Source organism: Callospermophilus lateralis, chromosome 11, assembly GCF_048772815.1.
Source record: "Callospermophilus lateralis isolate mCalLat2 chromosome 11, mCalLat2.hap1, whole genome shotgun sequence".
NCBI lineage: Eukaryota > Metazoa > Chordata > Mammalia > Rodentia > Sciuridae > Callospermophilus > Callospermophilus lateralis.
The window spans coordinates 39,242,484-39,270,482 of record NC_135315.1 but is presented as its reverse complement, the minus strand read 5'-3'; the positions used below and the strand labels follow the sequence as shown (position 1 = coordinate 39,270,482).

The following is a 27,999-nucleotide window of genomic DNA, read 5'->3' as shown; positions in this document are numbered from 1 at the left end:
TCAGGCTTCTGTTCTTCTTCACCCCTCTGGTAGGGTAAAGGAGGCTGTTTTGCTGAGGGTTTAGTGTGGATTATAGACAATGCCAGAAGCTTTTAGCATTGAGACAGGATGGGGTTTGTTGGGCCAGACTAGTGCTATCTGAGTAGAAGGAAGGAGCTGCTGCCCAGAGACATGAGCTGGGGGTGGAGGGGAAGGCAGGTGATTGACACCTGTCTGTGCCACTCCTTTTCCACCTCTGCCTTGATACTCAGCTTCTCTGAGTGCATGAGCATGGGTATCCAGACAGCCAAGCAATGCTGGCACCGCTTATTATTAGTAAAAAGCACAGCACGAGGTGCTGCCAAAAGAATCACCCAGGAGCTACTCGTGACCTTGACACGATGATGCAGCTGCTACCAGAAGAAAAAACAAAGCAAAAGTATGTCGAGGTGGGCCTAGTAAAGTAGATTTACTGCAGGAAAAACAGTACCTAGCTCCTACCCAGGACCAGAGTAAGTGCATTTGTAAGGATGGAGTGTGTTGAGGAGAGTCTGGCTCTATCTGTTGCAGCTGACAACCTGCTCTGTTCCAATACCCAGGTTGTTGGAAGAGCTATCAGGTTCCTGGCTTGGTGGTCTGGGCCAGGGGGTGTTGAGTTCCACTCCCTGTCCTACTCTGGATAGCTGGCAAGTTGCCTTACCCTGGAGGCTCTTTTGTCCCTTATAAACATAATCATACTGACTTCTCAAGGTTGGTGAGAGGATCAAAAGACATGAGGTGCATCAGATGCCTAATCAATGTCTAACACATACACAGTAGGTGCCCATAAATGTCCACTGCTTTCCTGGGTGAAGCAGGAGCTTGTACCCACCATCCAGGAGTCCAGCCTCTTCCCTCTTCTCATGATCTGCACCATTTCCAATCTTCTGGCTTCCCCCTAATCACCAGGTTCGGCTCTGGATTTGGGGACCCTAGTGTCTCTGTCTGATGTTTAGACTTGGTAATAAGAGACCATAAGTAGTGTGTTTGAATTTTGGGGAGCAATCTGGAAACTATCCCTCTTACCTATTTGGGGGTAACTACCTTGCCTTTAGCTATATTTTCTGGCAGGACAGTGCCTGTACCTCACCTCCCACTGTGGGGGCAGGAAAGGTCGGGTCCTATCCAGTACTCAGAATCTGGAGTTGAAGGATAATGTTGGAAAGAGGGTCATTTTAGGGCAGCGATACTCAGCCCCACTTCCTAACCTGTGTCTTCCATTTCCTGATGATTCTGTGGGCACCCCATGCTCTGTCCATAAGTCCCTGTTCATGTGGGCAATAGTTCCTGTTGTTTACAAATAAGAAAACTGAGTATCTCACAAGATCTCCAATTAATCCAGAGAGGTTTCAAGGGGACTGGGGTGGTGGGAGTTGCTAGAACATGGGAGACAGTTGGTTAGGAAAGGGCACCTGGCACAACCTTTCTGCAACCCTGTTCTGCTGGCAGCTGGGCAGCGGGTTGTTTTGTTGGGGCATGAATGCTGTCAGCTCCAGGCAGCAACTGAGCTATTATTCACTTGTTTATATAATTTGTTTTTTAGTCGTACACATCGTTTCTATTTGTGTTATAAACTCCTCGGGGCTAAAGCTTCCTTTTACATCACTTGTACAGTGTTGGAGCCCCAGACATGGAAGAGGCCACGAAAGATCTTGTGGTTTGGCTTCATCCCTTAACACCATCGAATGTCTAACCACCCAAGACAACTAGAAACAGCTTAAGAATCTCCTAAAAATGGAGACGCTGACTGTCCCCAGTCACTCTTTCCAATGTTTGCTGTTTTACAGTAAATCCATTTTCCCTACACAGAAGTCAGGCTCAGCAGTTTTCTCATGAAAACCCTTCAGCCTTCTCTTTCCTGAGTACCAGTGATGGGGAAACCCAGCTGTCCACAGGACCAGGCAAATAGGGTGTGAATGAATGTGCTTATGTTGTTTGGGCAGTGAGGACGGCCAGGGACCAGAGAGCAAGCCTGGGACAGCAATAGCTCTTCTCCTACAGCCGGCAGAATGTGTTTTGGGAGACTTGATAAATTTTTCAGAGAAGCTGAAAACCTAGAATTCTAAGTGGAATTCTTGATTTTCAAAAATGTTGGCAATGAATTTGAATTTTAAAAAACATGAGTCAAAGAAATACTTTCAAGGGCTGGGTGTGGCCTGGAGGCTACAGATTTGCAGATGCTGCAAGAAGCTGCCTGGGAACTAATCTGCATTCTTGGTACTTGTCACTGGTGACCTAAGACCTGAACACTAGGAACCTGCCCATGCTTTTAGTCAGCCTACTCTGGCTCTGCCTTGTCCTGAGAAAGGTCAGGGATACTGCCATCTGGAGCCCATTTTTCTCCTAGGTCATGCCTCTGGCACCCTGGACTCTGGGAATTCCTGGGAAAACAGCACTCACCAGGCTTCCAGGGCCTCTGGGGGGCTCCAACCTTCCAAGCACAACTTGTACCACCTGGGGTCAACATCTTTAGGCCTGAAGGATGGCCAAGGGATGACTGTTAGCCAGAACAGAGCTGTGTCCCTAGGAAGGAAGTGGTCCCCCATTGCAGTAAGGTGGAGTACTGTGGGATCAGGGACAGGATTGCCCGCTGGAGTCCTGGCTTGGGGAAGGTCTTCTTGTCCCTGACCTGCCTGTATCAGGCTACTGATTCATTATCTCCTCTGGACCAGGCACTCTTCAATGCACCGAGCGCTTTGTGTCATTGACCCCGATACCAACTCAGACACTTACAAGCAAAGGAACTAACCAAAGCATAGAAAAATAAGTTGCCCACAGCTAGTGAGTGAGTGGTTCAATCAGTTTGCAGCAGACAGTAAAAAGCCTCAATCAGTGACCAGTCGCACTGTGGAAACGGTGGGTGCTCCCCAACCTCCACTGGATGGCCAGCCAGGACCGGGTGGGCGCGGGAGTCAGGGACCCTCCCTCCATCTGCCCCCGGCCCGGCCTCCTCGGGGGCACGAGGAACCTTCGTGGGATCTCTAGTGTCTGCCTCCCAGCTGCCCCGATCCCGCCACCCCAACCCCCGGGCCGCCTGGGGGCCTGGCGGGGACGGCGGCGCCTGGCAGCGGGGGATTTGGATGCGCGGCCGGGGGGAGGGCATCTGGGTCCCTCCGCCGCCCGCGGCTTCCCGGCATGCCCCGCTGCAGGGCCGTCCCGGGCCGGCGCCCGGACTTCGCCATCGGCGGGGCGCGGGAGGCACCGGGCGCGCGGGGAGCCGCAGCCGCAGGTGGGTGAGCGCTCGTGCCGGGGCTCCCTCGGGGACCGGCAGCTGGAGGGTCCCGTGAGGAGCCCACCGGGTGGGGAGGGTCCGGGGGGCGCGGCGGGGGCGCGGGCAGCTGCGGCCGGGGGGAGGGGCGCCGCCTCTTTGTCCCTGTCCCGCGGGGCGCACAAGTTGGGCCAGAAAGTTGGAACTGCGCGCTCGATTGCGGTCCGACCCCCGCGCCGCGCGCTCCATGCCCGTCGGGGTCCCAACTCTGGGGTGTTGGAGTGGGAGCTGGGGTGGGGGTGGGGTGGCCCGGCAGGGGAAAGAGAGGGTCTTGGGGCTGCTTAACCTCCTGGGCTTAGACCTCGAAGAGGGGGAAGCGGGGCTGGCGGGAAACTTGCAAGAAATCGAGAATACACCGAGAAAGGAAAGCGCACAAAGAAATGCCCGCACAAACCAATCAGAGAAAGGCAGGGACAGCCCAGGAACTCAGACACACTCGGAGGAACAAACTCCCGACACACAGAAAGAGAGGAAACCCAGAAGCTCTGGGAGGCCTGGGGGGGCAGGGGCGAGAACAGGAAAGAAACCCTGATCAGGGGAGAGGCTGAAGGGAAAAGAGTGGGTGGAGAGGAAAACAGACGCGCAGTGATAAAGACGGAGATGGGGGGACGGGGGAAGAAGAGCTCATGGCCGTGGGGTGGACACTACACAGAACCATATATCTGGAAAAGCCGCGCAGACGCTGAGATGTACCCCTTCCTCCCACAACCAGAGAAAAAGAGATGGAAGAGACATCTCTGAGAGAACAGCGGTGGTGGAGAAGGCCTCCTTCGCACTTTAGGCCAGCTAAGGTCCCACCTTGTTCCCCCGCCAACTCCTACACATCCTTCAAAATCCAGCTCAAGCATCACTTGTCCCTGTGAAGAAGGCTTTCCCAAACAATGTTCTGCATATGCAGTTACTCTCTTTTCTAGGTGCTTCTGCCCCTAGCCCAGGCACATGGAGTTGAAATGGTTTTTCTAACTTTCTCACCTTTCCCATCAGCCCCTTAAGACTGGCCTCACTCTCTCTGTTTTAATCTCCAATCTTCAGAATTCCAGTCCAGAGCTTGGTGCATTATAGATGATCAGTATATGCTTACTGAATGTCAACCAAGAGCATTTGGATCCTCTAAGACATAATGCACAGACAAGTGCAGATAGAAGAAATGCGGCATCCTGGGGTCACAGAGACCCCCCCCATGTCAGAGCACCCCTTTTTGCAGATGGATACATGAAATGGGTACTTCCATGAGATGCCCTTGTTCCTTTGACCTAGGAGATAAAAAGACAACCATGCCCTTTTTACGACATTTCACTAAATGATGAATTCCTATGCACAAAGGTGGTTCTGTAAGATCATATCATAGCTGTGGTGTTTGCACAATGACAAGAATCTCAGAACTCATCCCTCTTGCTAAGCCATGCATAACTGTAGAGGTGAAAGAGCCTCCTGAGGGAAAACAGGCAATAGGCAGTGGATGCTTTGAAACCATTTGTAAGTTTCCAGCTCTGAAAATGATGATCAGAACCCTTTTCAGAGTTTCTACAGTCTTTCCTCCTGAGAAAGAGGAAGTCCACTTCCCTTTCTACTTTCTGACTATGTAAATCTGGACAAATTCCCTGAACCTCAGTTTCCCCAATTATAAAATAGGAACACCAATGTCTAGCTCATAGCGTTGTTAGATGAGTTAACGCACAAAGTGCCTGGCACAGAGGAGATCCTCAGTAAACACCCCTCACCTCCCCCCTGCTTTCTCATGCACATTTTTAAAAATATATATGAAAAATTAATGGCTAATTGTTTCCTTTTGTCTCAGGTTTAAAAACCCATCCTAGCTAGTAGGCACAGCGGTGCATGCCTGTAATCCCAGCAACTTGGGAGGTCAAGGCAGGAGGATCACAAGTTTGGAAGCCAGCCTCAGCAACTCAGTGAGACCCTGTTTCAAAATAAAAATTAAAACCAACTAGGGATGTAGTTCAGTGGCCCTGGGATCAGTCCTCACTACCAAAACAAACAACCCTTCTTGGTTCACTCAGGAGGCAAACTCTTAATGAAGGGAAAGGTAAATCTGGGCATGTCACATAATGCACTTTGGGTTTCTTTAATCCCTCAGATCTGTGCAGATGGGTTGGAGGAACCTTACTCTACCTCCTTCCCATTTGCCACTTCCGACAGGTGAGACTCAGCAGCCCTCTTCTCTTTCTGGTTTCTTCACTAGGTCTGCTCTGACCTGGCGTTCTCTCAGGCATTAGCCTGTGTGGAGATGTGAGCGGGACTGAGTCGGGAGCTACCGGGAAGCATGGAGACGGTGGTGATTGTTGCCATAGGGGTGCTGGCTACCATCTTTCTGGCTTCCTTTGCAGCCTTGGTGGTGGTGTGCAGGCAGCGTTACTGCCGGCCCCGAGATCTGCTGCAGCGGTATGATTCCAAGTGAGTGGGTCACGGGAGGGAGGTGGAGGAGGAGAGGTGGGCTTCCCCGAAGGAAGAAGAGAGGAATAGAAATAGCTTGGTGCTGGGCTACTCTGGCTCAGTGTTTGCTCTCTGAAATGGTACCTACATGCTGTCCTGCCCAATAAAGACCTCAGAGCTTAAGAATATTCCTTAAGCCCTCAGCATCCTGAGCCACATCTTTCTCTGTTCACTGAGCCATTGAAAAAGTCACTGAACATGTTCACCTAGCATAAAGGCAGAACCATCTGTACAAAGCTGGTCATCTCAGCAGTGGGACAAATCAAATCCCTCTCCAACCAGACCCCTGGGAACAAAGATCACATGCCCACACTCAGCCACACAGCTAAGTAACAGATGCTTCCAAGTGTTAAATCCCAGCCCAGGCCTGTTTCTCTCTTTGCATTTTGGATTTCATCGTGATACATTTTGCGTAAAATGGATTTTTGTAAGGAAGATCCAACTTTCAGTTTAGGGATGTTTTAATTGATAGGTCCTTAAGGGACCGCGGCAACTAACCCTTAGTTTCTGTTCCACCTTTATCTTTAATTCTATCAGCTTCTCTGTTCAGTGGTTAAATAATTTTTAAGTGCCCATTTTCATGGCCTAGGAAAGGTCTGCTGTTGCAAAGAATGCTGTGGTGGCTTGGGTTTTCAAGATCCCGTTATAAAGGAGGAGGTGTCTCTCCTTCTCTTCACTTCTCCAGGATAACTAACTTGGAGAGAGTGGAGTTTGGTGGGGGGCAAGGAAGTCCCTAAGAATGATTCTGCAGACATAGTAGGGGGTGCAGGTGGGCTTGGGTAATAGGGACTCTGGCCTGTCTGTGACATATGGACTTGAAGGGATAATGAGCAATGAAAGGATACTATTTTGTCCTGAAGGACTAGCCCTAAAACATTTTTATAATCATAGAATTATAGCTCTATTCTTTTTCTCAGTAGCTCATCTCCTTCTGTCCACTTGTATTTTTGGTGTCCCTGGCCTGACTCCCTAACTCATCATTTAGCCAGATGCTCTATGCTCAGCTGTGTTTCCTTTAGGGTTGGGTTTGGATTTAGGATCACAGGATGCTGCTCTAAGTTATCCCCTTTATCCTTTGGGTGGGTATGTGGGTGTATTAGTCAGTTTCCCATCACTATAAGAAAATAACTGAGCTATTTAACTTATAAAGAGAAAAAGGGTTATTTTGGCTCACAAGTTTAGAGTTTCTAGTCCGTAATGGGGTGGACTCACTACTTTTCAGACCTCTGTGAGGCTGGCCAGATGACAATGGTAGGGAGTGTGTGGTGGAGCCAACTGCTCACCTCATGGCCACGACCGTAACGGGGCCTTCCCTTCCAGGCCCATCGTGGACCTCATCGGAGCCATGGAGACCCAGTCGGAGCCCTCAGAGTTAGAGCTGGATGACGTCGTCATCACCAACCCCCACATCGAGGCCATTCTGGAGAATGAAGACTGGATTGAAGATGCTTCGTAAGGCCCGGGACCTTTGCTTCTGTCACTGGCTACCCTTGCCCTGCCCTTGACGTCGGGAGAAATCAGAATAGGGCATCTGTCCTTGCTCTCTCCTCCCGTTTGGTAGACCTGAACCCTCAGGCTCTCAGATGTGTGGCAGAGATTGTTATAAGTCACCCCCAGGTGCTCGGGTTATATTGGGGTGCCACGAATTTGACAGTCAGCCTCCAGGGAAGAAGCGTTGGTCCCCAGTATCCCTCGGGCACTTTCTATCCAGCAGGCGTCTCTGAGGTTTCTTTCCTTTATCCCTTTGGTCATCCCTTCCCTGGGCACGTGGTCATGGGGCATTATGTGTAGGGCCCCGGGGTTGGTCCTGCAGGGATTCAAATAGCAGGGAGATGGAACCGTCCTGAATACGCTAGCTACCGTCCTGAATACGCTACCGTAGAAACTGAAGGTCATCTCTGCGGGTGGTGCAGTGGGCACACAGAGGAGGCAGTGTCTAGGTTTGCCTGCAGTGGGGAGGCCCAGGTGGCTTTCCTGAAGGATGCCACAGAGGGGAGCCTTTTGACTTGGGAGAGAAGGATGGGAAGGAGCTCACCAGGATAAGCCTAAGGGGAAGGTCTTGTTGGACAGAGGGAAGAGTCCACCCGAGGGCAGAGTTAGGAAAGCGTGCCTTGATAGACAGTCTGTAGAGCCAGTGGGAGGACCAGGTGGGGTGGCGGGGGGTGGGAGGGAAGGGAAGGGCTAGGGGCTTGTCTGTTTTAGCACTGATGCATCTGCTCTGAGGTGGTGAACCCTGTGCCCACCGGTCAGTGCTGGGCGAGGGACAGAGGTGGTAGCTGGAAGGGAGGTGGGCTCTCTACATAAGCAATGACATCTTCTTCTTGTCCTTCCAGGGGTCTCATGTCCCACTGCATTGCCATCCTGAAGGTAATACTCCGATTTCCCTGTGACGTCAGGGAGTCCCCAGTGCACCCCAGGCACAGACAGTTGGAAAGGACCTCAGCAAGCGCCCTGAACCTCTGCCAGGGTCCTTCCTTTACTCTGCACTTGGCATTTCCACTCTTGCTTGTTCAGTCTGTTTTGCTTTAGGATTCTCAAGGCCCTTTATGGGTTTTATTTCATCTGGTCCTCTTCCCACAGGGGGAAAGACAGCCTAGGTGGGCAGGAGCCACGCTTTTACCAGCCTAGGGGAAAGTCACGCACCCGAGTCCACACGGCTGCCGAGGGAAAGCAGGTTCTGGCCTCTCTCTGAGCACACACTTATCAGAGAGCTCCAGCCTATACGGCCGGTGCCATTCTGAATATGGACTTCGGTGATTAGAAAGTCTTCACTAACTGAATTTGGCTGTAACAGTAGTCAGTCAAATGGACAGTCAGTGTTTAAAAATCCACATAATGCCAGGAGCATCATTGCACACCTGTAATCCCAGTGGCTAGGAGGCTGAGGCAGGAGGATTGCAAGTTCAAAGCCAGCCTCAGCAACTTAGTGGAACCCTGTCTCAAAATGGGCTGGGGATGTGGCTCAGTGGTTAATCACCTCTGAGGTCAATCCCTGGAACAAAGGGGGGAAAAAAATCCGTGAGTTCTTCAACCTGTAGGAAGAATTTTTTTTTTCTTTCTTTTTGTTCTTGTGGTGCCAGGAATGGAACCCAAGGACTCATTCTTGCAAGGGAAGCCCTCTACCTCGAAGCTATATCTCAGCCTGAATTTTTCCTTTGAGTGTCTGAATCCTTTGGAAGATTGTATCCAATTTTTCATTTTAGGTAAATTTTATAGTTCCAGCATTTTCCTCCCCAATTCTTGTCTGATACCATCCTACCTAATATCATCATAATAATGCTCAAATATTTGGCCAATTACAAATGTGAGTTCCTTCACTTCAGTAACCCTCTCTCTTTGTCTCTTTGCCTAGTTATTATTTGAAATTTCAAAAGAGATCATTTTGTCTTTTCTCCAGTGTCTTTCAATATAAGATATCAAGAAGTCCTTTATCCCACCTCATGCAAATGATACATCTCTTGCTGTCTCTTTTGGGACAAAGAAAGCCTAGCAGGAAATGGTTGCCTCAAAGCCTGGGCTTATTATGTAATTCTAGGAAGCTCTTTGGGTGTATAAAATATGACTTTAGCTAGAGACAGAATTGTAGATACGGATAGCCAGGTATAATGACGGGAGCAGTGAAGCCATATCACATTTTCCTTGTCCCAGCTCGTGCCCTGGCTCGTGCCCGAGCCCGCACCTGTCAGAGGAGGAGGATAAATGGCACCTGTGGTGGGAGATGAATTAGCTGGAAGGAGCCTTATTAGACTGGGTATATTGGAGGACCCAGGGAGGACGCCAGATCAAAGGAAAGGGCTTCTAGTCCTCCTCTTGGGATCTCAAGTCCCTTTTCTTGGTCACCTGCCTTTGAATCCCTGTGGCTGGAGTTTGAGGGAGGGGACTGGGCTCCTTTCCCACTGGGTCCTTGGGCTTCTTTTTCTCCTTATTTTCCAGTCCCAAGTCCAAGGCAGGCAACGGAACTTCTTTGCAGGGATAGAGGCCGATCCAGCCCTCACCTGGGGGAGACGGGGAGGGCACTGAGCTTTGGGGGTGGCTGGCACTGAAGGTGGATGATAAAAACATCCTTGTGTCATGGATTTGCCTTTCCTCTGCTTCTTCCATCATCATCTCGACAAACCTGCAAATGATACATCACCCTCGAAAATTGTTGAATTCTGCGCCCTTATTGGAGAATGTGCTTAGAGGGAACAATCGCCCTCTGTCCAGCCCTGTTGGTGCGGGCGCTTCGCCGGAGCTATTCCTCTTTTGGAAGACTAAAGCATGAGGTGGAGGCATAGACAGAGAAAGCAGGCTTTTCCCCCTAAGTGAGAAGGTGAAATCAGAGCACATGATTTTTATTAGAGGGATTATTTCAGCTTAGACTCCTCTGAGCTGAAGCACCCCCTTGCTCTGAGGTTCCCCACCACCCATCTCCTCTGCCCTCTGTGAGCTGCTCACTTAAACTCCGTCGCTAGGGGAGGGGTTCAGCTGTGTGGTGGCACCCCGGGGGGGGCATATTTTGTCTTGTGGGGATGGCGGAAGTCCTTGGAGGGGACTAGCCGCTCCTCATCACTTCTGTCCTCCCTGCCACATTAGATTTGTCACACTCTGACGGAAAAACTCGTTGCCATGACGATGGGCTCTGGGTCCAAGATGAAGACTTCTGCCAGTGTCAGCGACATCATCGTGGTGGCCAAGCGGATCAGCCCCAGGTGAGAGATGGGTGGCCTTGAAGTCTCCGTACTTCATGAGAGAAGCCGAGGGAGACCGCAGGGTTGGGCTCTGATAAGAAGCATCCCAATATTACCTGGCAGCCAGGAGGGCTTAGATAGAGGGACTCCCAGGTCAAGATGGTCACCTGCGATCGCCATCCCCAGCATGCCTGGCTGCCAGCCCTTTTCAGCAGCCCAGTGATGAGACGGGTCTCCACAGCCTGTTCTGCAGCTCTGTGGTGGCTGCTCCGGCTCCTTTTCTTGCTACTCCACCCTCCCAGGTGCTGCTGAAGCCAGCAAGTGCCTTTCCCAATGGTGCCCACACCTCTGTCTCCAGTGACCTCCTGACCATGCCCTGTGTCCAGCCTGTGTCTGCCCTGGGGACCCCTTCCTTGTTGCCACAGTGGACCTCACTGCCCCCATGCACGGCCCAGCCAACAACCTCCAGGATGGGGTGGGAGGTGAACCACAGCATTCAGACCTCCCAGATTCCAGGCAGTCTGCAGAATCCCACGTGGGAGGCAACCAGCAGACTGCAGTCAACAACTACACCCCCTCCTTTGGGTTCTCTTTTGCAAAGAAAAAAGTCCTTTTCTTAGAGCAAAGGGCTGTACTAAGTTTGTGTCGCCATCTGGTGGCTGGTATGTGGACGTGACTCATCCCAGCAGTGACCCAACTCTGTCAGTTGGCCATTCCCTGAGTTCCAGGGACCTTGCTTTCTGTGTTGCCAAGAGACCTCTGGTAAATCACCAGGAACCAGCCCTTTACCATCCTCAAAATTAACCCAGTAAGAAGCTAGGGGCAGTGGCTGGGAGAGGGTGCAAAACCTTGTGCCCCACAAATCAGAACCTGATTTTAAAAACTTAGCCATGGATTGAACCACGTGGTAAAAGAAAAGCAATGGAGCGTTTGCACTCAAATTAAACTGGTGACTTTGTTTTTTAGTGTTCTGTGTAATTGCCTGAAGCCACATCTCCCACACTCTGCCCCAAACACAAAAGTAATAAATGCCTCTGAAAGTTAAAATACTGCAAACTCAGACCATCTGGGAAGTAGAGTGCTCCCTAATTCTACTTCCTCCCAGTGTCAGGAGATAGGAGAATGCAGAAGCAGGAGGGAAGGAACCACTGAGTGGGCCTGGAATAGCAGCAGACAGGGGAGAAGGAGAAAAGGAAATAAAGTGAAATATTTGACTTTTGTCTCCCCTCAGAGTGGACGATGTCGTAAAGTCCATGTACCCTCCGCTGGACCCCAAGCTCCTGGATGCACGGTGAGAGGGGTTGGGGGCTGGCTCGGCATTTCCCGCTGAGGTTCACCTGTATCAGCTCTGAGAGGTTGACCGGTTGGGTTGTTTAGGGAGGGCTATTCTGCTGGGTTCCCAAGGCCGCACCCACGTTGGGGTACATTCACTTCTGTTCAAATGGTTAGCCAAGTGGAGCGGAGGCTGGCTGGGTGGTAGATACAGTCATCTTCCAGAAACCCCGCAGGAGAAAGAGCCAGTCTTAGGTTTGGAATTTTCATGACTACACATCCGGCGGGGCTGCGTTCCACCCGGCCTTCCCTCCCTTCATCCCCTACTGCTCCCTCTGATCTTTGGACTCCAGAAGCAGACACACCTAGCTGAGAGTGCTGCCCTGTGGGCCTGGTTGAGCAGAGCTGGGGAGCAGAGGTGACAGGTCAGCTGCAGGGGTGCACACCTTCCACTGGGTACCCAGAAACCCTTCTTTCCTGACCTTTCCCTGTATACACAGGGAACATAGCTTTATGAAATTCTATGCTCTTATACCAGATGTAGACTCCTTTAAAGAATTCTTTACTCTTGATTTATATTTCATGGACACTCGTGTGAGGTTGCTGGGCACACAGGGCACCATGATACTTCAGCTTTTCTCTGCCTCGTTCCTGCTGCAGCCTAGATTTGACCACGGATTAGTAATCTTCAGCACATTCCGAAATGCAGCAGGCACACTCAATATATAAAAGGTGTCTTACAATGACTCTTTCAATGCTAAAAAAAAGAAAAAAAAAACCACAAAAAAGAAAAACTCCTCAATTTGATTTTTAGTTATTATTATTATAATTTTTTAAGAGTTTGGGTAAAGGGCTCAAGTCATGGCTCAGTGGTAGAGCGCTTGCCTGGCATGTGTGAGCCCCTGAGTTTGATCCTCAGCATTGCATATAAATAAATAAAAGATCTATTAACAACTAAAAAATATTTAAAAACAAACAAACACAAAAAACGTTTGGGTAAATGAGAACTGAGTCTTACTGATTGGTGATCAATAAGAGGTGCTCAAGGTTGGGGTATTTAAATCCTGTCTTTAGATGAGCGGCACTTGGAAAATGTGGTCACTCAGTTGGCCAGATCTGGCCTGTTTCACGAAATGCTTTTCTGGGAGATGTTCATAGGTGTGCTGCAGAGAGTGGCTTCCATGCTCTGCAATGCCTGTGAGACACACATATCACAGTCTTCCCTGGATCTCTATCAGGGTCTTGTCCACAGCCCAGTAGTGCCAGGGAAGTGGGGAAGTTGCAGACAGGCCCCCCCACAAAATGCCCAGAGACAGCATGGGAGATGTGGTTTATTGGGGAGAGCTCACAGGAGCTCAGAGACTGCATCCAGAAGAGTTCAGTTGCGCAGGCTGACAGATAGCACCTAGGATCCTCATGGTGCTTTGCCATGCGGCACCCCCTCTCCTCACAATCTTTTGTCCAGTGGCAGCTGGCTGGATGAGTGACACATATCCTTTCCATAGTGCCTTTACTTCTGTGCCAGTCACCATTGACAGAGGGGCTTTATCTGTTAGGCTGCAGAAGCAGTGACATCATCAGCATGAGCTTGCTTACTTTGCTTGGGTGACCAGCATCCCAAGGAGCAACTGTCCTTGTGTACCTGCAAGAAAGTAGCATTCTACAGATAACAGTAACTCGCCCTCGTTCCCAGCATGCATGAGAGAAAGCTGGAGTCCTTCAAGATAATATGGATCTGGGCTTTCCAGCCCAGGCTTGCTCTCATTGGTCCTTCTCCTTAACTTCCTAAGGTTTTGGGAACAGAAAGGGTGCATTCAGGGACATGGTGTTTAACTGTTCCCCTTTACTGTAGGGACGATATAATCTAGTACATCAAAGGCTCTGAGATAGGCTCCCCGTTAACCTTGTTAACCTAAATCTGTTGAGCATGGAACCATTCAGTTCCACACCCACCAGCCTCTCGGGGAACACTGGTCTAGAGTGTGTCTGTTTGGGATTCTATGTGAATTTTCTCATTTCTTAGGAAACCTGATCCTGTTGGTTTGTTTTTCCTAGGACGACTGCCTTGCTCCTGTCTGTCAGTCATCTGGTGCTGGTGACCAGAAATGCCTGTCATCTGACTGGAGGCCTGGATTGGATTGACCAGTCACTGTCAGCTGCTGAGGAGCATCTGGAAGTCCTTCGAGAGGCTGCCCTGGCTTCTGAGCCAGATAAAAGCCTCCCAGGCCCGGAAGGCTTCCTACAGGAACAGTCGGCCATTTAGTCCTGTAGGAAAGCAGGTGGTCACGAGGGCCAATCTGCTGCTATCCTGGGTGGCTTAGCTGAGCCTTTCACTTTTCCCTCTAGAGTTAGTTGTTCTCCAGGTCTCGGGGGGGTCCCGCCATGTGTATAGACTGAAGCAGAAGCACCCCATCGTGGATGCCTCTGTTGCAACAGGCAGATGGTGGCTGGAGAATGGTATTCTCATACCAGGGTTAGGGGACATGCCTTTCCGCCACCTGTACAGCAGAGTGGGCTGTCAGCTCCATTTCGCTCACTTAGTGTTTTCAAGAAAATGGAGCCACCCTCTAAGAATCCAGAGGTTTCACATAAAAATCAGAATTTCCAGCTTCTCTTGGACAATCAGAAGGCGTGGCGAATCTGAACTGCGTTTTCAAAATAGGACAATCATTTGGAGCTCGGTAGAGGTTCACTCTCCGAGTAAGCCTTCTACTCTGTCCCTGGCCTGATGTGTTTATTTGTGTTACTTTCTGGTCCCTGAGGCGTCTGAGCCCCTCTTTTCCTTTACAGGCTTGGGTCTGAAGCTGAGCCCTGCAAAGTTGATTATTTCCTTTTTTATCATTATGCCTGCGATTTTACCTAGCTACCACTAAGCGAATAGTAAATTTATACATATGTTTTCCTCAAATGTGTGGTTACTGAGTCAAACTCACTTGTGTGGCGTGGGGGTGGGGTGTATGTGAGAACTGAGGGTGGAGGGAGACAGCCTAAGAGTCCTGAGGATGCCTCTTGTGTATATCTCAAAATGAGAGATTTAAGGACTGCTCAGAGCTCAGGCACCAGCAGAGATGCCTCCATGGAGTCATTTCAACATCCAGCAGTGACATCTGTGAAGGGCGTGTTCTCTTTTCTTCTAGTATCTGTGTGTCTTGCAAATTTTGAAAGATAAGGAGCACTTTTATGACTCAAGACCTTAGTGGGACCTAGAATCACAATCGCACGTTCCAGGCATGATCTAAACGGCCTAATTTCTATCATGAGCAAAGTACTCTGCTCAGAGGAAGTACTCTGCTTCTTCCCCGATTCTCAGAACCCACCTTGCCCTTGGAAGAGGGGCCGGGTTTGGAGAGTTTCTGGGTTCGTATCCTATGTCGTTAAGCATGTTTGAAGCTGCATATTGGTTCCTACTTCATTTTCTGTGTCCTAACTCAAGTCAGCAAATCCTTCAGACTGATGTTGGGGAAGCAGGAACTCTCATTCTCAAATCCAAGATTGGGTTTGTTTGCAGGAGTGCACTTTATTCTCTCCTGGAAAATAAGCAAGCTTCTAACCAAACTCCACCTGGGGAAACAGAGTCAGAAGAGGGAAGCTAGGGCTCAGCCCGCATGGGCTTTGGGATGGATTGGAGGGGAGCCCTGTTGGACGGTCACGTCATTAACTCCCGTCCTGCTAGCAAGCTGTGAATGGGAAATGTTCACAACGTCACTGACCTTTCTCTTCAAAGGTCTCCACAAATAGGCATCCCTGTCCCATTTTTTGTCTTTTTCCCTCCCTTTAAAAACTTGCTTTTGGGCTGGGATTGTAGCTCCGTGGCAAAATGCTTGCCTCTTATGTATGAGGCACTGGGTTTGATCCTGAGTACCACATAAAAATAAATAAATAAAATAGAGGCATTGTGTCCATCTACAACATATATATATATATATATATATATATATATATATATATATATATATAAAATTAAAACAAAACAACAACAAAAACCTTGCTTTCATCACTGGACTGTAAACCAATTCATGCTGAGGTTGCAATGGCTGTCACAGTTGTAAATATCCCCTGCATTTTAACCTGGCCCAGAGCCTTGATCAAGAGAGGCAGCTATGGGTCTGCATCTCAGTTACCAGCTGCCTCTTCTGAGAAGGGCTGGATGGTGAGCACAGAGAATCCCAGGACTGTCTCTGCCAGGCGTGGATTGCTAGGGGACAGACATATCCCAAGTCCTTTGATCACTAGAATGTGGTGGTAGATCATCCCATAGCCCCTCCTTATCCTGGGGTAAGATCATTAGATTCAAATTCTAATGAAGAAGAAATTATTCAGGGGAAGGAGTAAAATGTGAAGAGAGAAAGATATTATTTTTTTTGAGAGAGAGAGAGAATTTTTTAATATTTTTTTAGTTTTCGGTGGACACAACATCTTTATTTTATTTTTATGTGGTGCTGAGGATTGAATCCAGTGCCCCGTGCATGCCAGGTGAGCGCGCTACCGCTTAAGCCACATCCCCAGCTTGAGAAAGCTATTTGAAGTCAAAATTAGGTTTAAATATGGGCTTGGTCTTTTTTTTTTTTTTTTTGTGGTGTTGGGAATTGAACCCAGGGCCTCTCACACCCTAGGCAAGTGCTTTGCCACTGAGCTACCTTTTAATAAAATTCAAGATAGGGTCTTACTTAGCTGGCCTTGAACTTGCAGTCCTCTTGCCTCAGCCTCTTGAGTAACTGGCACTACAGAAGTGTGCCACCATGCCTGGAAATGTCTTTCACTATGTGAGCTTGGACAAGTTTTTTAACCTCCTTGGTCCTTAGTTTTCTCATTGGGTTGGTATGTCAGTCAAATGAAATGGTATGTGTGAAATGCCCAGGCGTGCACCTGGTTCCGACAAGCCAATGCCAATCTTTCTGTCCCTAGGAGTTCCCGTGCTCCGATGTAGTTGACTTATGTGGTATCCCCTCAGTTACCATGACTTTGTCCAAGCAGGGGCTGCTAGCCATGGGCCCTAGAACTGAGTGTGCCCAAACAAACAAACAAACAAAAATCACTACAGTAGGGAGAGTAGCCCTGCTTCATCCCCTCCCTACCCCAAATATGTTCACATTCTGCAGACATTCAAGCTCCTGGCCTCTTATCAGTGCTCCGAGGGTTGTTTGTGCAAGCTCACATTCCTCAGAAGAGCAACCCACCCAGGGAACTTCCTCCAGCTTGTGAAATCTCCAGGGGCAACTGTTCCTGGCACCCAGCTTCTCCCAGTGCTCACCCTGAACTCCCTCAGTCCAGGGCTTCCTTCTCTTCCAAGATTCTGCCCACGTGAACTTGATCTTTAGAAAGTGGCTTGCAGTTCAAAGGCTCCATGTTGCTTTATGACCTTGGAAATTTGTGGAAGGTGTCAGTTGAAGAATTTCCATCCATTTTCTCCTCCCCTCCATCCCACTAACGAGCAATGAGAGGTTCCTCTGGGGGAACTAGATGTGCTAGATGCTGGGGATCTGGAACAAAAGTCACGACCCGTGTCCTTCAGGAGAGAGACGAAGACTAGCGAACAGCTGGTAGAACCAGAGCTTCAGCCAGTATTGAGATGGAGAGGGCCACCCAAGGGCACATGGGAGGAGCTGATGCCTGAGTGGGGGACCTGACAGAGACAGCTGGAGAGGTGTCGTGCAGACAGGATGACACGGGAAGGGTCCAGGGCCAAGAAAGCACGGCTGTCTTGGGAAATGCAGGTGGCTGGGGAGGGCTGGAGTTTGGAATATGAGGGGTGAGGCTGGACAGGTTGGTAGATGTCAGATCACACTCGGGAGCTGGAGCTTCATCCTGAGCATAATGAGGACTATAGAAACGAGACAGGTGGGCTCTCTGGGAGAAAGAAAAAGAGACCCTTAGTAGACCTGGGTCTTCAGGCATGAGCACAGAGCTCAACCCTGACACTCAATTTCTCCTCTCTGACAGGCGAGGGGCACACGTACTTACCTGTCTTTGGGGTATGTATACCTTTGCTATCCTGTAGCTATTTAGATATAGATATCTCCTTATGCCTTGCTTCTGTCAGTCAAGAACCCACTTGGAATGAGTTGAGTTTCCATTGCCCCTTGGAGGGATCTCCCTGGACCCCTGTCTGGTGACATTCTTTTGGCAACCAGGCAGGGACTATAAACTGAGGCATTGCATTTGGTAAGTTCTGTTAACGGAATGCTTTCCCTTTCTCTTAGCTTTGGCCTTTTAACTGCATGGCATCCCTACGAACCTCTGCACTCCTAGTTTCTCTGCCCCAGAGAGACTCCTACATTCCTAGAAGATGAGTGCTTGGCATCGAAGGTGCTGAAAAGAAGAGGTACTTGCTCCCTTTGACCAAAACCAAAGGGGACAAAGGTGACAGGGGAATTCCCCACAGACAATAAGTGGCTTCAGCAGGGCATCCTTCAGGACAACATACCTAGCTCCTGGATCAGATGAGACTAAAAAAGCCGTCCTGGGGGACATCCATATAAGGCCTGATCCTCCTAGGCGCCAAGCTGATTTCCTTGTCTAATTTCATGTGACCCATGTTGGGGTAACCCGGCTCTGACCTGAAAATCAGAGGAAGTGTCTCCATCAAACAGCACACTCTGGATTCAAAACGCTTATTTATGTTATGTTACATTCTTTTCTCCTATAATGCTAAAAATTTGTCTCTGGGCTGCCGTCTTTTTCTTCTCTCCCTTCCTTCTGTTCACAGTATGAAGTCATGATTTAAGCCTCTGCAAATAAAATGTACTTTCTTTTATCTTAAATTTAAATTTACTTTTTTTTTTTTTTTTTACAGTCCCTGGGGATTGAATCCAGGGCCCCATGCCTGGTGGGCAAGTGCTGTGCCTGAACTACATCCTCAGCCTTTTTTATTTCGAGTCAGTGTCTCACTAAGGTGCTGAAGCTGGCCTGGAATTTGTGATCCTCCTGCCTCAGCCTCCTGAGTTGCTGGGATTACAGGTGTGTGCTACCACACTGGCTGCCACAAAAATTTTCTCCCTTTCCTTCTCTTTCTCCTTCTCCTTTTCCTTCCTCTTCCTCTTCCTCTCCTCCTCCTCCTCCTCTGCCTCTGCTTCCTTTTTTAAACAACAGCTCCACCTTTGGAAGCAACACTAGCATTGCTCCAACATGTACTATGTTTTGAAAGTATCTTTCAGGAAAAATTGTCTCAAGGCATGATGCCAGTTGGTCCCTCTGTTCCTAATAAGGCCTCTTCTGTGGATTCTATTTGACTATGGCTAGTTCAGAGGGAACTCTCCAAACCCATTTCAATAATACTCACAGGGTCTCTGTATAATTGCTCTTTTAAAGAATTCTTAATAGCCTGGCATATTTAGATTACAAAAGATAAAAGGGCCTTTCTTTCTTTCTTTTTTCATAACAGGGTGAAGATCCAGCCTTAGTGTGTATCTTTTTTGGGGGGGTGGGGTACCAGGGATTGAACTCAGGGGTACTCTACCATTGAGCCACATCCCCAGTCCTTTTTTTTTTTTTTTTTGTATTTTATTTAGAGGCAGGCTCTCACAGAGTTGCTTAGTGCCTCACTGTTGCAGAGGCTGGCTTTGAACTCGTGATCCTCCTGTCTCAGCCTTCTGAGCCACTGGGATTACAGGTGGGCACCACTGGACCTGGCTCTCAGTGTGTATCTTTTGTCTTTGTTAAGGGTACTCATGAAGGATTTGGAACAGCCTTATAGGATTCTGTAAAATTTCCAGAGACAGCTGAAAATATTTGCTGACTGAGGGCCAGGACCCTGGAAACCCTGGTGAATCACAGAAGGAATGGGCCAGCTTTTCTAACCCAGGGTTAGGAACTTACTAGTATCCTGTTTTGCTTTGTTTCTTCTCTTTCAGAACACACAGAGGTGAGCTTCCAGGGTGCTATTGGAAATTTACCTCTGGGCAACTCAATCACTGTTCCAACCAATTCCCTTTTTCAGGTGTATTTTTTAAAAATTAAAGTTTCTTTAAGGCAGAAGATGGAAAGAAAAAGAAAATTATTTTCTTTTGTAATGTTGCTTGGCCACAGTACGAATTGGAAAGTGGAGAAATTGGGCCTGAAAAATGGAACTTTAAATTTTCACACAATACTTCAGTTTGACCTATTTTGTAAACAAGAGGAAAAATGGATGGAAATCCCATTTATCAAACCTGTCTGACCCCATACCAAGACCCAGAGCTTAGGGATTTTCGCAAAATGTGTTGTGCTCTTGTTCCCTTCAGTTAAAACAAAAACAAAAACAAAAACAAAACAAAACAAAACAACCCAGAAGAATCAATTCCTATAGAGGATTCGCTTGTAAGCACCCCAAACAGATCTTTCCTGCCCCTACAGGTAGCTCAGTTATAGACCAAGCAGAGCCTTTGTCCCCTGGAATTGACTTTTCAGTCTTCAACCCCATTGTGCCAATGGCGCCACCTACCGGTATCTTCCGGTATTACCCTTTATATTCTCCCTTATCAGGTAAACATTGCAGCGGGCACCACCTGGAGCGGAACGTCTTGTCACTCAAGAACTTCTAAATCTTCAAACATTTGCCTGCTCCATGAAGTGGTTGATGGAAAAATGAGACATAATGAGAGTACATGTCCCCTTTTCCGTGACTGATTTAACTCTGTGTAAACAAAAACTAGGTCGGTTCTCAGAGGACTCTAGCAAAGTTGTAGGTGAATTTCAGGGATTGACTATTACTTGTGATTTAACATAGGCAGATATTCAGGAAATTCTTTCTGCCTATTGCACCCCAAAAGGAAAGGTTTGCGTTTGGGCAGCTAGCCAAACGTATGCAAATGAAGTAGCTGCCGGAGACTAAACCTAGCTATTAGGAGCAACTGCGGTGCCCAACCAAAATCCTGCTTGGAATGATCAGATCCTGAGAGCAGATCTTAAAAGGTGCAGTCCTATGATCACGTGTTTAACCGAAGGACTGAGAAGATGCATGAATGAACCAGTTAATTACAAAACGATTAGGGAGACAATCAAATAGAGATGATAATCCTATTCTCTTCTTGGGATGGCTGACAGAAACCCTTCAAGAATATGCAAACATTGATCCAATTCCCATGGAGGACCAATTTTGATGGGCACCTAATTCGTTAGCCACGAAGCCCTAGACATTAGAAGAAAACTTCCAAAGAAGATGTTGGTCCTTAGACCTCTGTCAACCAACTTTTAAATATGGGTTTTCAAAAACAGGGACAAGGTAGAAGAGAAAATAAACATTCCAAGGGGTCAGCAAGAGCAAGAGAACAAGCCCAGTTATTCTCCTTAGCATTGGGCAATAGACCCCTGCCTCCTCAGAGATGCCCAGAGGCTCCATATGAAAAAAAAAAGTGGGGGGAATGTCTTGGTGTTTAGAGGCTACTGCCATTGCAAAGTGGGTATTATAAGAGTCTTCTCTAAGCAAGATCCACCCACGCCTGGGTTGTGCTACCTCAGTAAAGAGGGAAATGACTGGAGATGAGATGGTCTTTATCTCTGATGAAGGGAGGGAGGCCATCTGCTCCCAGTATGGTTACCCTGGAAGACTGAGGATGCTCCAGTTCTCTCAAAGCCCCCTGAGATCAACTGGAGGTCACCCCCAGCAGAGCCTTTGGGGACTTTCGATGTGGCACGTAAAGACATTCACTCCCTTTTGGATATGGGAACCCAATTATCTGCCTTATTCAAACCTCTTGCCTCTTTCTGATCAAACTTGTGCTGTGACTAGTGTTGACGGGGCCTCTGAGCCCCAAAGGATTTACAAGGCCTGTAAATTATAGATTTAAAAACTTAATTCTCACTTAAGCTTTTCTGGTTCAAAGAAAGATTCCTCATCGATCAGCTCCTTCCTAAGTTGAAGGCCCTTTTTGGGTTCTTTTAAACATCTCCACAGCAGTTAAATCAGAGGGACACACACTTCATGGATTCCAGTCTTTTAACAAATCTGGGCTAATGCCTTGCTTTTGATGCATCCTGGAATTTTTTCAGAGCTGCAAATCAAGAATCCGCTCGGACTGAGAGGAGTTTCCATTGCCCCTTACAGGGACTCCCAGGACCTTTGCCTAGTGATGGAAAGAATTTAGGCAGGGGAATGACTGGGTCAGATTTAAAATTCAGAAAGATAAGTCATTTCCTTCAGAACCTATAACCCTAGGCTCCAAGGCCCATAAATTTGCTCCATGCTGCTCAGGACATGTTGCATTTTGCTCAGGTCTGAGAGGCTCCAAACTGGACCATAATATGAAGGTAGGGTGGGCATTTTGTTAGGAACAGAGAAAAGTGGGGCCAGGCATCGGAGCAGGGAACTCTGGGGAAATAACATGCTGTTCTGTCTGTTTCTGATAGGTAATCACAATGTCCCCATACCAGAAAGGCTGATGAAAAATTCAGATAATTTGAAGCAATACTGGATTCTTCCTGTTTCTTTTTCTTTTCTTTTTTTTTTTTTTTTGGAGGTGGTGGTGGGCGGCAGTGCTGGGGAATCAAATCCAGGGCCTTGCATGGAATACTTAGACATCTGCTTTACTGCTGAGCCACATCCTCAGCCCAGCTTATCTGGGGTCGTATTTTTATTGTCCTCTTCTTACTGGTTTAAGGAGATCAAAACCTTGAGAGACGAGGAACTTTTCCTGGAGTCTCACAATGAACAGAATCAGAGGAGAAACATGATCCTCCTAACTTGTATTTTTAACCATTATGCCTTCCCTCCTGGGTGTGGTAGGTGAGGAAATGAAAAATAATGGAAAACACTGGAAACGGGGAGGGGAGATCAGCTACGAGAGCCATTCCATTCTCTTCTGCTCCTAATCTTTTTAAAAAATGGTGGTCATGACCCATAAATTAATTTCATGGCCCATAATTGGTTACAACCCACAGGATGATAGAACATGGGCACTAAAATCAGGACTGGGGCATGGGTGAGATATTTTTCTCTCCATCCAAAATGACTTAATTTTATCCATTTTAAGTAAAACTTGCATTTTACCAGAAGAGTGGCAAAAATTTATGGTGCAAAATGGAATCATTAATTTATCCCGTGATTGATTAGTTCAAAAGTCATCTGTTGAGCATCTCTACTGGACTTGGCCCAGGGATACAGGAATGAATAAAAATATAATGTCTCTCTGGAGGAGCATATAATCTAAGGTGGGAAGAAAGCCATAAAGAGTCATTTTCAATATTGCCTAGTTTTAAGTGCTAAGTAAGGGATCTTGTGCATAATCAGAGCACAGGGCAGGGGCCCCAAATTCAGCTCCTGAGGGTTTCCTAGGTGGTCACGTCTCACGAGTACCAAGGAGGAACAGAGAAGAAGAATGGTTGGGGTCAGGGTAGGTGGGGAGGAGGGAGACAGAGCTTTCAGGAAAGGCAGTCTGGGCAGACAGGACATGCCACATTGGACTCAGGATATTCCAGCTGGTTCAATTCTGCAAGGGTCAGATTGCAGGACAGGAAGGCAGGAACAAGACCCTTGAGTCTTGAACAATCTTTGAGCTTTTCCTGTAGGCAGTAAGGAGCTATTGAAAGTTAAAAAAAAAAAAAATCTTCCTTCTTTTTCCCTGGGAATCTAGTAAGTGATTGTTGCATCCTTACCCTCCTTTAATATTATCCTAATTTGATAGGTGAACAGAGGCTTGGTGTTGTATTAATTTGCATTTCCCTGATGACTGGCGAAGTTAAACATTTTTCATGTGTTTATTAAGCTATTTGTACCTATTCGTGCCCTTTGTCTCTATTTCTACTGGGATTTTAGTATTTTTCTTATCCATTTATATGAGCTTTTTACGTATTAAGGATAACAACCTTTTGTCATGTTTACTCTATGTGTTTTCCTCAGCCCTTGTCATTTGCCTTTTAGTTTTATTTAGAAGGATTTCTGTTTTCCCAAAATTTCAAATTTGGCGATTTTCTATTTTTGGTATCAGGGATTGAACCCAGAGGCACTTCCATCCCCAGCCCTTTTTATTTTTTGAGACAGGGTCTTGCTAAACTGCTGAGACTGGTCTCAAATTTTCCATCCTTTTGCTTCTGCCTCCTGAGCCACCGGAATGACAGGTAGGCACCATGGAGCCGACAATTTCTTTCATTGTTTCGTATTTAGAAAGTCTTTTTTTTTTTTTTTTTATACTGGGGATTGAAACCAGGGTAACTTTATCACTGAGCTACATCCCTGGCCCTAATCCTTTCTTATCCAGAGATCAAGTAAATATTATTGAGTTAGGTTCGGCGATGCACACCTGTAATCCCAGAGACTAGGGAGGTATAGGCAGGTATATCCCAAACTCAAGGTCAGCTTTGACAACTTAGTGAGAGCTTGTCTCAAAACAAAATGAAACAAAACCAAAAAAGAGGGCTGGGCATGTGGTACTGTGGTAGGGTGCCCCTGGGTTCAAGCCCCAGTACTTAAAAAAAAAAAAAAGTCATTGAAATATCTGAAGCAATAGAGCTCCATGGGTAGTGGATGGTGAATAATATTTGCAGGTTAAGTGTAGTGGTAGGAACCCCCCCGCCCACCCCCACCCCCCCAAAAAAAAAAAAACATAGGAGATATAAGAAACCAAATCTTCCATTACCTTCCACCCAGCTCAGGATTACGGGGGAAGAGTTAGGGATCGCAGAATTGGACCAGAGAGACAGGAGAGGTAGGGAGGGTCTCGAGGGACCTGGAGGAGGTAGTTAGACATGAGGTGGATGGGAGTTGTACATGGAGGAAGTCACATGTCCCCAGGAGAACATGAAGGGACAAGGGCTGAGGATAATGGGCAGGGGGAAAAAGTATCTTCTGTCCTCATGAGATTGTAGTCTAGTGGGGGAGGGAAATAGATATTAAGCAAACAATTGCTTAAACAAATGTAAAATTAGAAGGTGTGAAAATGTTTTGAGAAAAAGAGATTGAATCTCTTGAAAGACCTTATGGGAAACTGATCTATGCAGACGTTGGGGGAGGCTGCCACCACAAGGGCTCTTTGATTTACATCTGGAGGATATGTAGGAGTCCAGAGGTGGAGGCAGGGGAACACAGGAACAGCACGCACATGCAAAGGTCCTTTGGCATGAGAACCAGCCAGTGTGACTGGTGGGCAGACAGAAGGAAGGCCAGGAGAAGACAAGGCAGGAAGTCCAATCACCCCTGATGGGGGAGGCCATGCAAAGGTCTTGGGTCTTTAACCAAAGATCTATGAGAGTCCATTCCAATGGCTTATTTAAAGCTGGTGGGTTGGAGTGGATTAGAGGTAGAGGCACAATCAGGTTTGTGTTTTGAGAATGTCCTCTTGGTTTCTATGTTGCTGTGGTCTGAATATTGCTGTCCCCCGCATTCATATGTAGAAGCCTAACCCCTAATATGAGAGTCTTAGGAGATGGATCCTTTGGGAGGAGATCCATCAGGCCACAAGGGGAGCCTACTGCCTCTTTTGCCGTGTGAAGACAGAGTTAGAAGTACAGGAGGTAAGGAACGGGCCCTCACCAGACACCAAACGCTGATGCATTGATCTTAGACTCCCAGCCTCCAGAATGGGGGCAATAAATTTGTGTTGTTGTAAATTACCCCGCCTAAGGTATTTTGTTATAGCAGCGCAAAGGGACTAAGACAGATGTGAAGAACTGATGGGAGGGGTCAGAGTAGGCAGGAGGGCCCCTGAGCTCTGCAGCAGTCTAGGCAAGAGACGCTGGCAACTTGGGCTAGGCAGGGACAGGAGGCTAGAAAGTTAGGGATTGGCTACCTTTAAGTAGACACAGTCTTAAAATCCACTTAGGATATATTATGGGAAGTTAAATAAACAGGATTTGGGGCAGATTGCTCATGGGATAATAATGCAGGGAGGCATGAGAAGAAAAGACTCTTAGGTTTTAGGTTTGCATAACTCTATTGAGAGAGTTTGGAGATAGGGATCCCTGGCAGAGGAAACACCAGAAAAGGACCAGGTTTGGGCAAGAGGTTAAAGACATATATTTTGGATTTAGAGAGTTTGAGGTGCATTGGAGACATCTGAGTCGAATCAGAGATGGTGGTGGAAATGTCAGAGAAGACGGGGCTGAGGACTGTTCGTGGGTCCTTGTTGTTGGAGAGGTGTTACTGGAGGTCCTGGGGGTGAGGCTGGGGAAAGAGTATGGAATGAAGAGAAGAGGGAGTCCAGCACTGAATATGATCTTGGGCCAGATCAAGGCTAAGGGTGGTTAAGTGAAATCCTATATGCCCAGTGCCTGGTGCATAGTAGGCATTTACAAAATGTAGGATACCTCTTTCTTCTCTCTTTTTTGACTCTGCTCCTGTCCTGCCCCACCAACCCCAAACCTTTTAAAAAATTCCTCCCTCTTTTTCCAGATCTATGTGTTGTAGAAACTCAAACCTAATTCTCCCAACTTGAGATGGCCCCCAGGATACTTCACATATATACCAGGCATGCCTTGCTCTCCTGCAAGAGACCCAGCCCCGCAGAGCCTACCTCTTGAGAGCTGTCTGAAACCGATTAAAGGAGACTCTGAAAGTTAGGGAAGTGGCTACCTTTAAGTAGATACAGTCTTAAAATCCACTTAGGATTTGTTTAGTTGTTTAGTTGACCAATGCTCAATGCTCAGCGAGTCAATTTTCTTAGCACACACGGCAACACCCAGCGGATGATCATACCTTAGAATGTTAATCGCACCATCTTGCATTTCTGGAAGGGTTTGCATTTTTTTTTCCCCCAGAGAATTTTCCATAATGATTATCTCAGTTATTCATCACAGGATTCTTTCATTATGAAATGCATTTGCATATTTTATTTACCTATAATCCTTTTCACTTCTGAAACAATAGCATGCCAAACAAACATACATATGGATGGCTTACAAATTCACTCCGCTCTTAATGACAAGCTTGCCTTCTCTTGTTTCCCAGTTTTATTTTTAAATCATGAGTTTTATCGTCTCGGCCATATTCTCTCACATGTTTCAGTTATTCTCAAAAAATCAAGCCTCTGTTCTTTCTCTTTCTTTTGAGCACCTGCCCTCCTCATCTTCTCTCACCAAAGCTGAGGGTTCTGGCCCCCAAAGTCCATTGTTCCAACACATTCGGAGACTCACGTTTTTGACTCCCTTTCACCTCCTTCCTCTCTGCCGCAGGTGCTATTTATTCTGCACGGAAACTTCCTATTACCTTTAACTAGACATTTATTATGCAAGACAACCTCTGCGGATGCAGCTTCATCCAGATCCTTCCTTGGCCCCTAGCATCTTAAAGATTCTCTTCTGCTTCTCAACCTCAAATCACCCCCCACCCACAGACACACATAATACTTCACGGGTCTCCTTTTTTGTATGCTTGATCTTTATCTTCTGCTACCTTGATTCATCCTCTCACTAAACACGTGTCAAGCACCTATTCTGAACCAGACTCTATGCTGGGCTCTGGGGATTCAAAGACTAGAGACCTGGTCTTTGACCTTGAAGTGCTCACTTTCTGCACAGTGCATCTTGAATTGTTTTCTGAAGAGCTTAGAAATACCAATGCCAGAGTCCTATCCCTAGAGATTCAGGTTAAATGGTTATAAGCAGGGACTCAGACATTGTTATTTAAAAAAAAAAAAAAAGAGATTCTAAACACGCACCGGGGGAGGAGAACAACTTGTTCATCTAAGCAGAAAGGGCTGGAGGAGAACAGGAGAGAAGCCCTCATCTAGTCTGGGAAGTGAAAAAGCAGCATTGGTTACTCTAGAGTAGGAGCAATTATGAGCACAGGCGTGGGAGTCAAAGACACATCGAAATCCCAGCTCTGCTGCTTAACTGGCTGTGTGACCTTAGGCAAATCACTTAACCACTCTTGAATCTCAGGGTTCTTATCAATAATGTGTGTGGGTGAGTGTGTGTGTGTGAGAGAGAACTGCGGAGGCTAATGCACTTAATGTGCATAGCCCACTGCCTTACACACAACAGGTGCTCAAAAAATTGTAGCTAGCTAACACAGTGGTGCCCATCTGTAATCCCAGCGACTTGGGAGGCTGAGGCAGGAGGATCAAAGTTAGAGACCCGTCTCAGCAACTTAGTAAGGCCCTGTCTCAAAATAACAAACAAACAAAAATGGCTGAGAATGTAGCTCAGTGGTAAATGACCCCAAGTTCAATCCCCAGTACCAGACACACACACACACACAGAAAGAAATTGTAACTACATAGAATTGAGGTGTCATGATGCATGGGGATCAGTGCTTCTTTCAGTAGCAAGCTCTCAGATGGCCTTCTGTGTTTGCCCCACCTGCTCATCCCTGCTTGCAGAGAGCACTTTGTTTGGCCCATCTTCATGCCATCTCTGAAGGCTGGTATCTGGGCTTTGAGCCCCTCGGTGCAGGCTCCTCTCCCAGTTCCTTCT

At 47.5% G+C, this 27,999-nt stretch overlaps 1 protein-coding gene across 1 annotated transcript; it reads left to right on the top strand.

Annotated features, from left to right (window-relative positions):
• Positions 1-3,166: 3,166 nt before the first annotated feature.
• Positions 3,167-14,587, top strand: Tmem98 (transmembrane protein 98). The gene is made up of 7 exons (XM_076870579.1): positions 3,167-3,247; positions 5,487-5,698; positions 7,058-7,189; positions 8,071-8,104; positions 10,313-10,428; positions 11,639-11,698; positions 13,735-14,587. Exons 2-7 carry the CDS (start codon positions 5,568-5,570, stop codon positions 13,940-13,942), a joined length of 681 nt encoding a protein of 226 aa, XP_076726694.1. The 5' UTR covers positions 3,167-3,247; positions 5,487-5,567; the 3' UTR covers positions 13,943-14,587.
• Positions 14,588-27,999: the final 13,412 nt, after the last annotated feature.

What these genes read in the sequence shown, in the direction of transcription:
- Tmem98 (XM_076870579.1), top strand. Translation starts at nt 5,568, where the DNA reads ATGGAGACGGTGGTGATTGTTGCCATAGGGGTGCTGGCTACCATCTTT. An exon ending in GACTGGATTGAAGATGCTTC is followed by an intron (nt 7,190 to 8,070) that starts GTAAGGCCCGGG and finishes TTGTCCTTCCAG; the next exon opens with GGGTCTCATGTCCCACTGCA. An exon ending in ACTGCATTGCCATCCTGAAG is followed by an intron (nt 8,105 to 10,312) that starts GTAATACTCCGA and finishes CTGCCACATTAG; the next exon opens with ATTTGTCACACTCTGACGGA.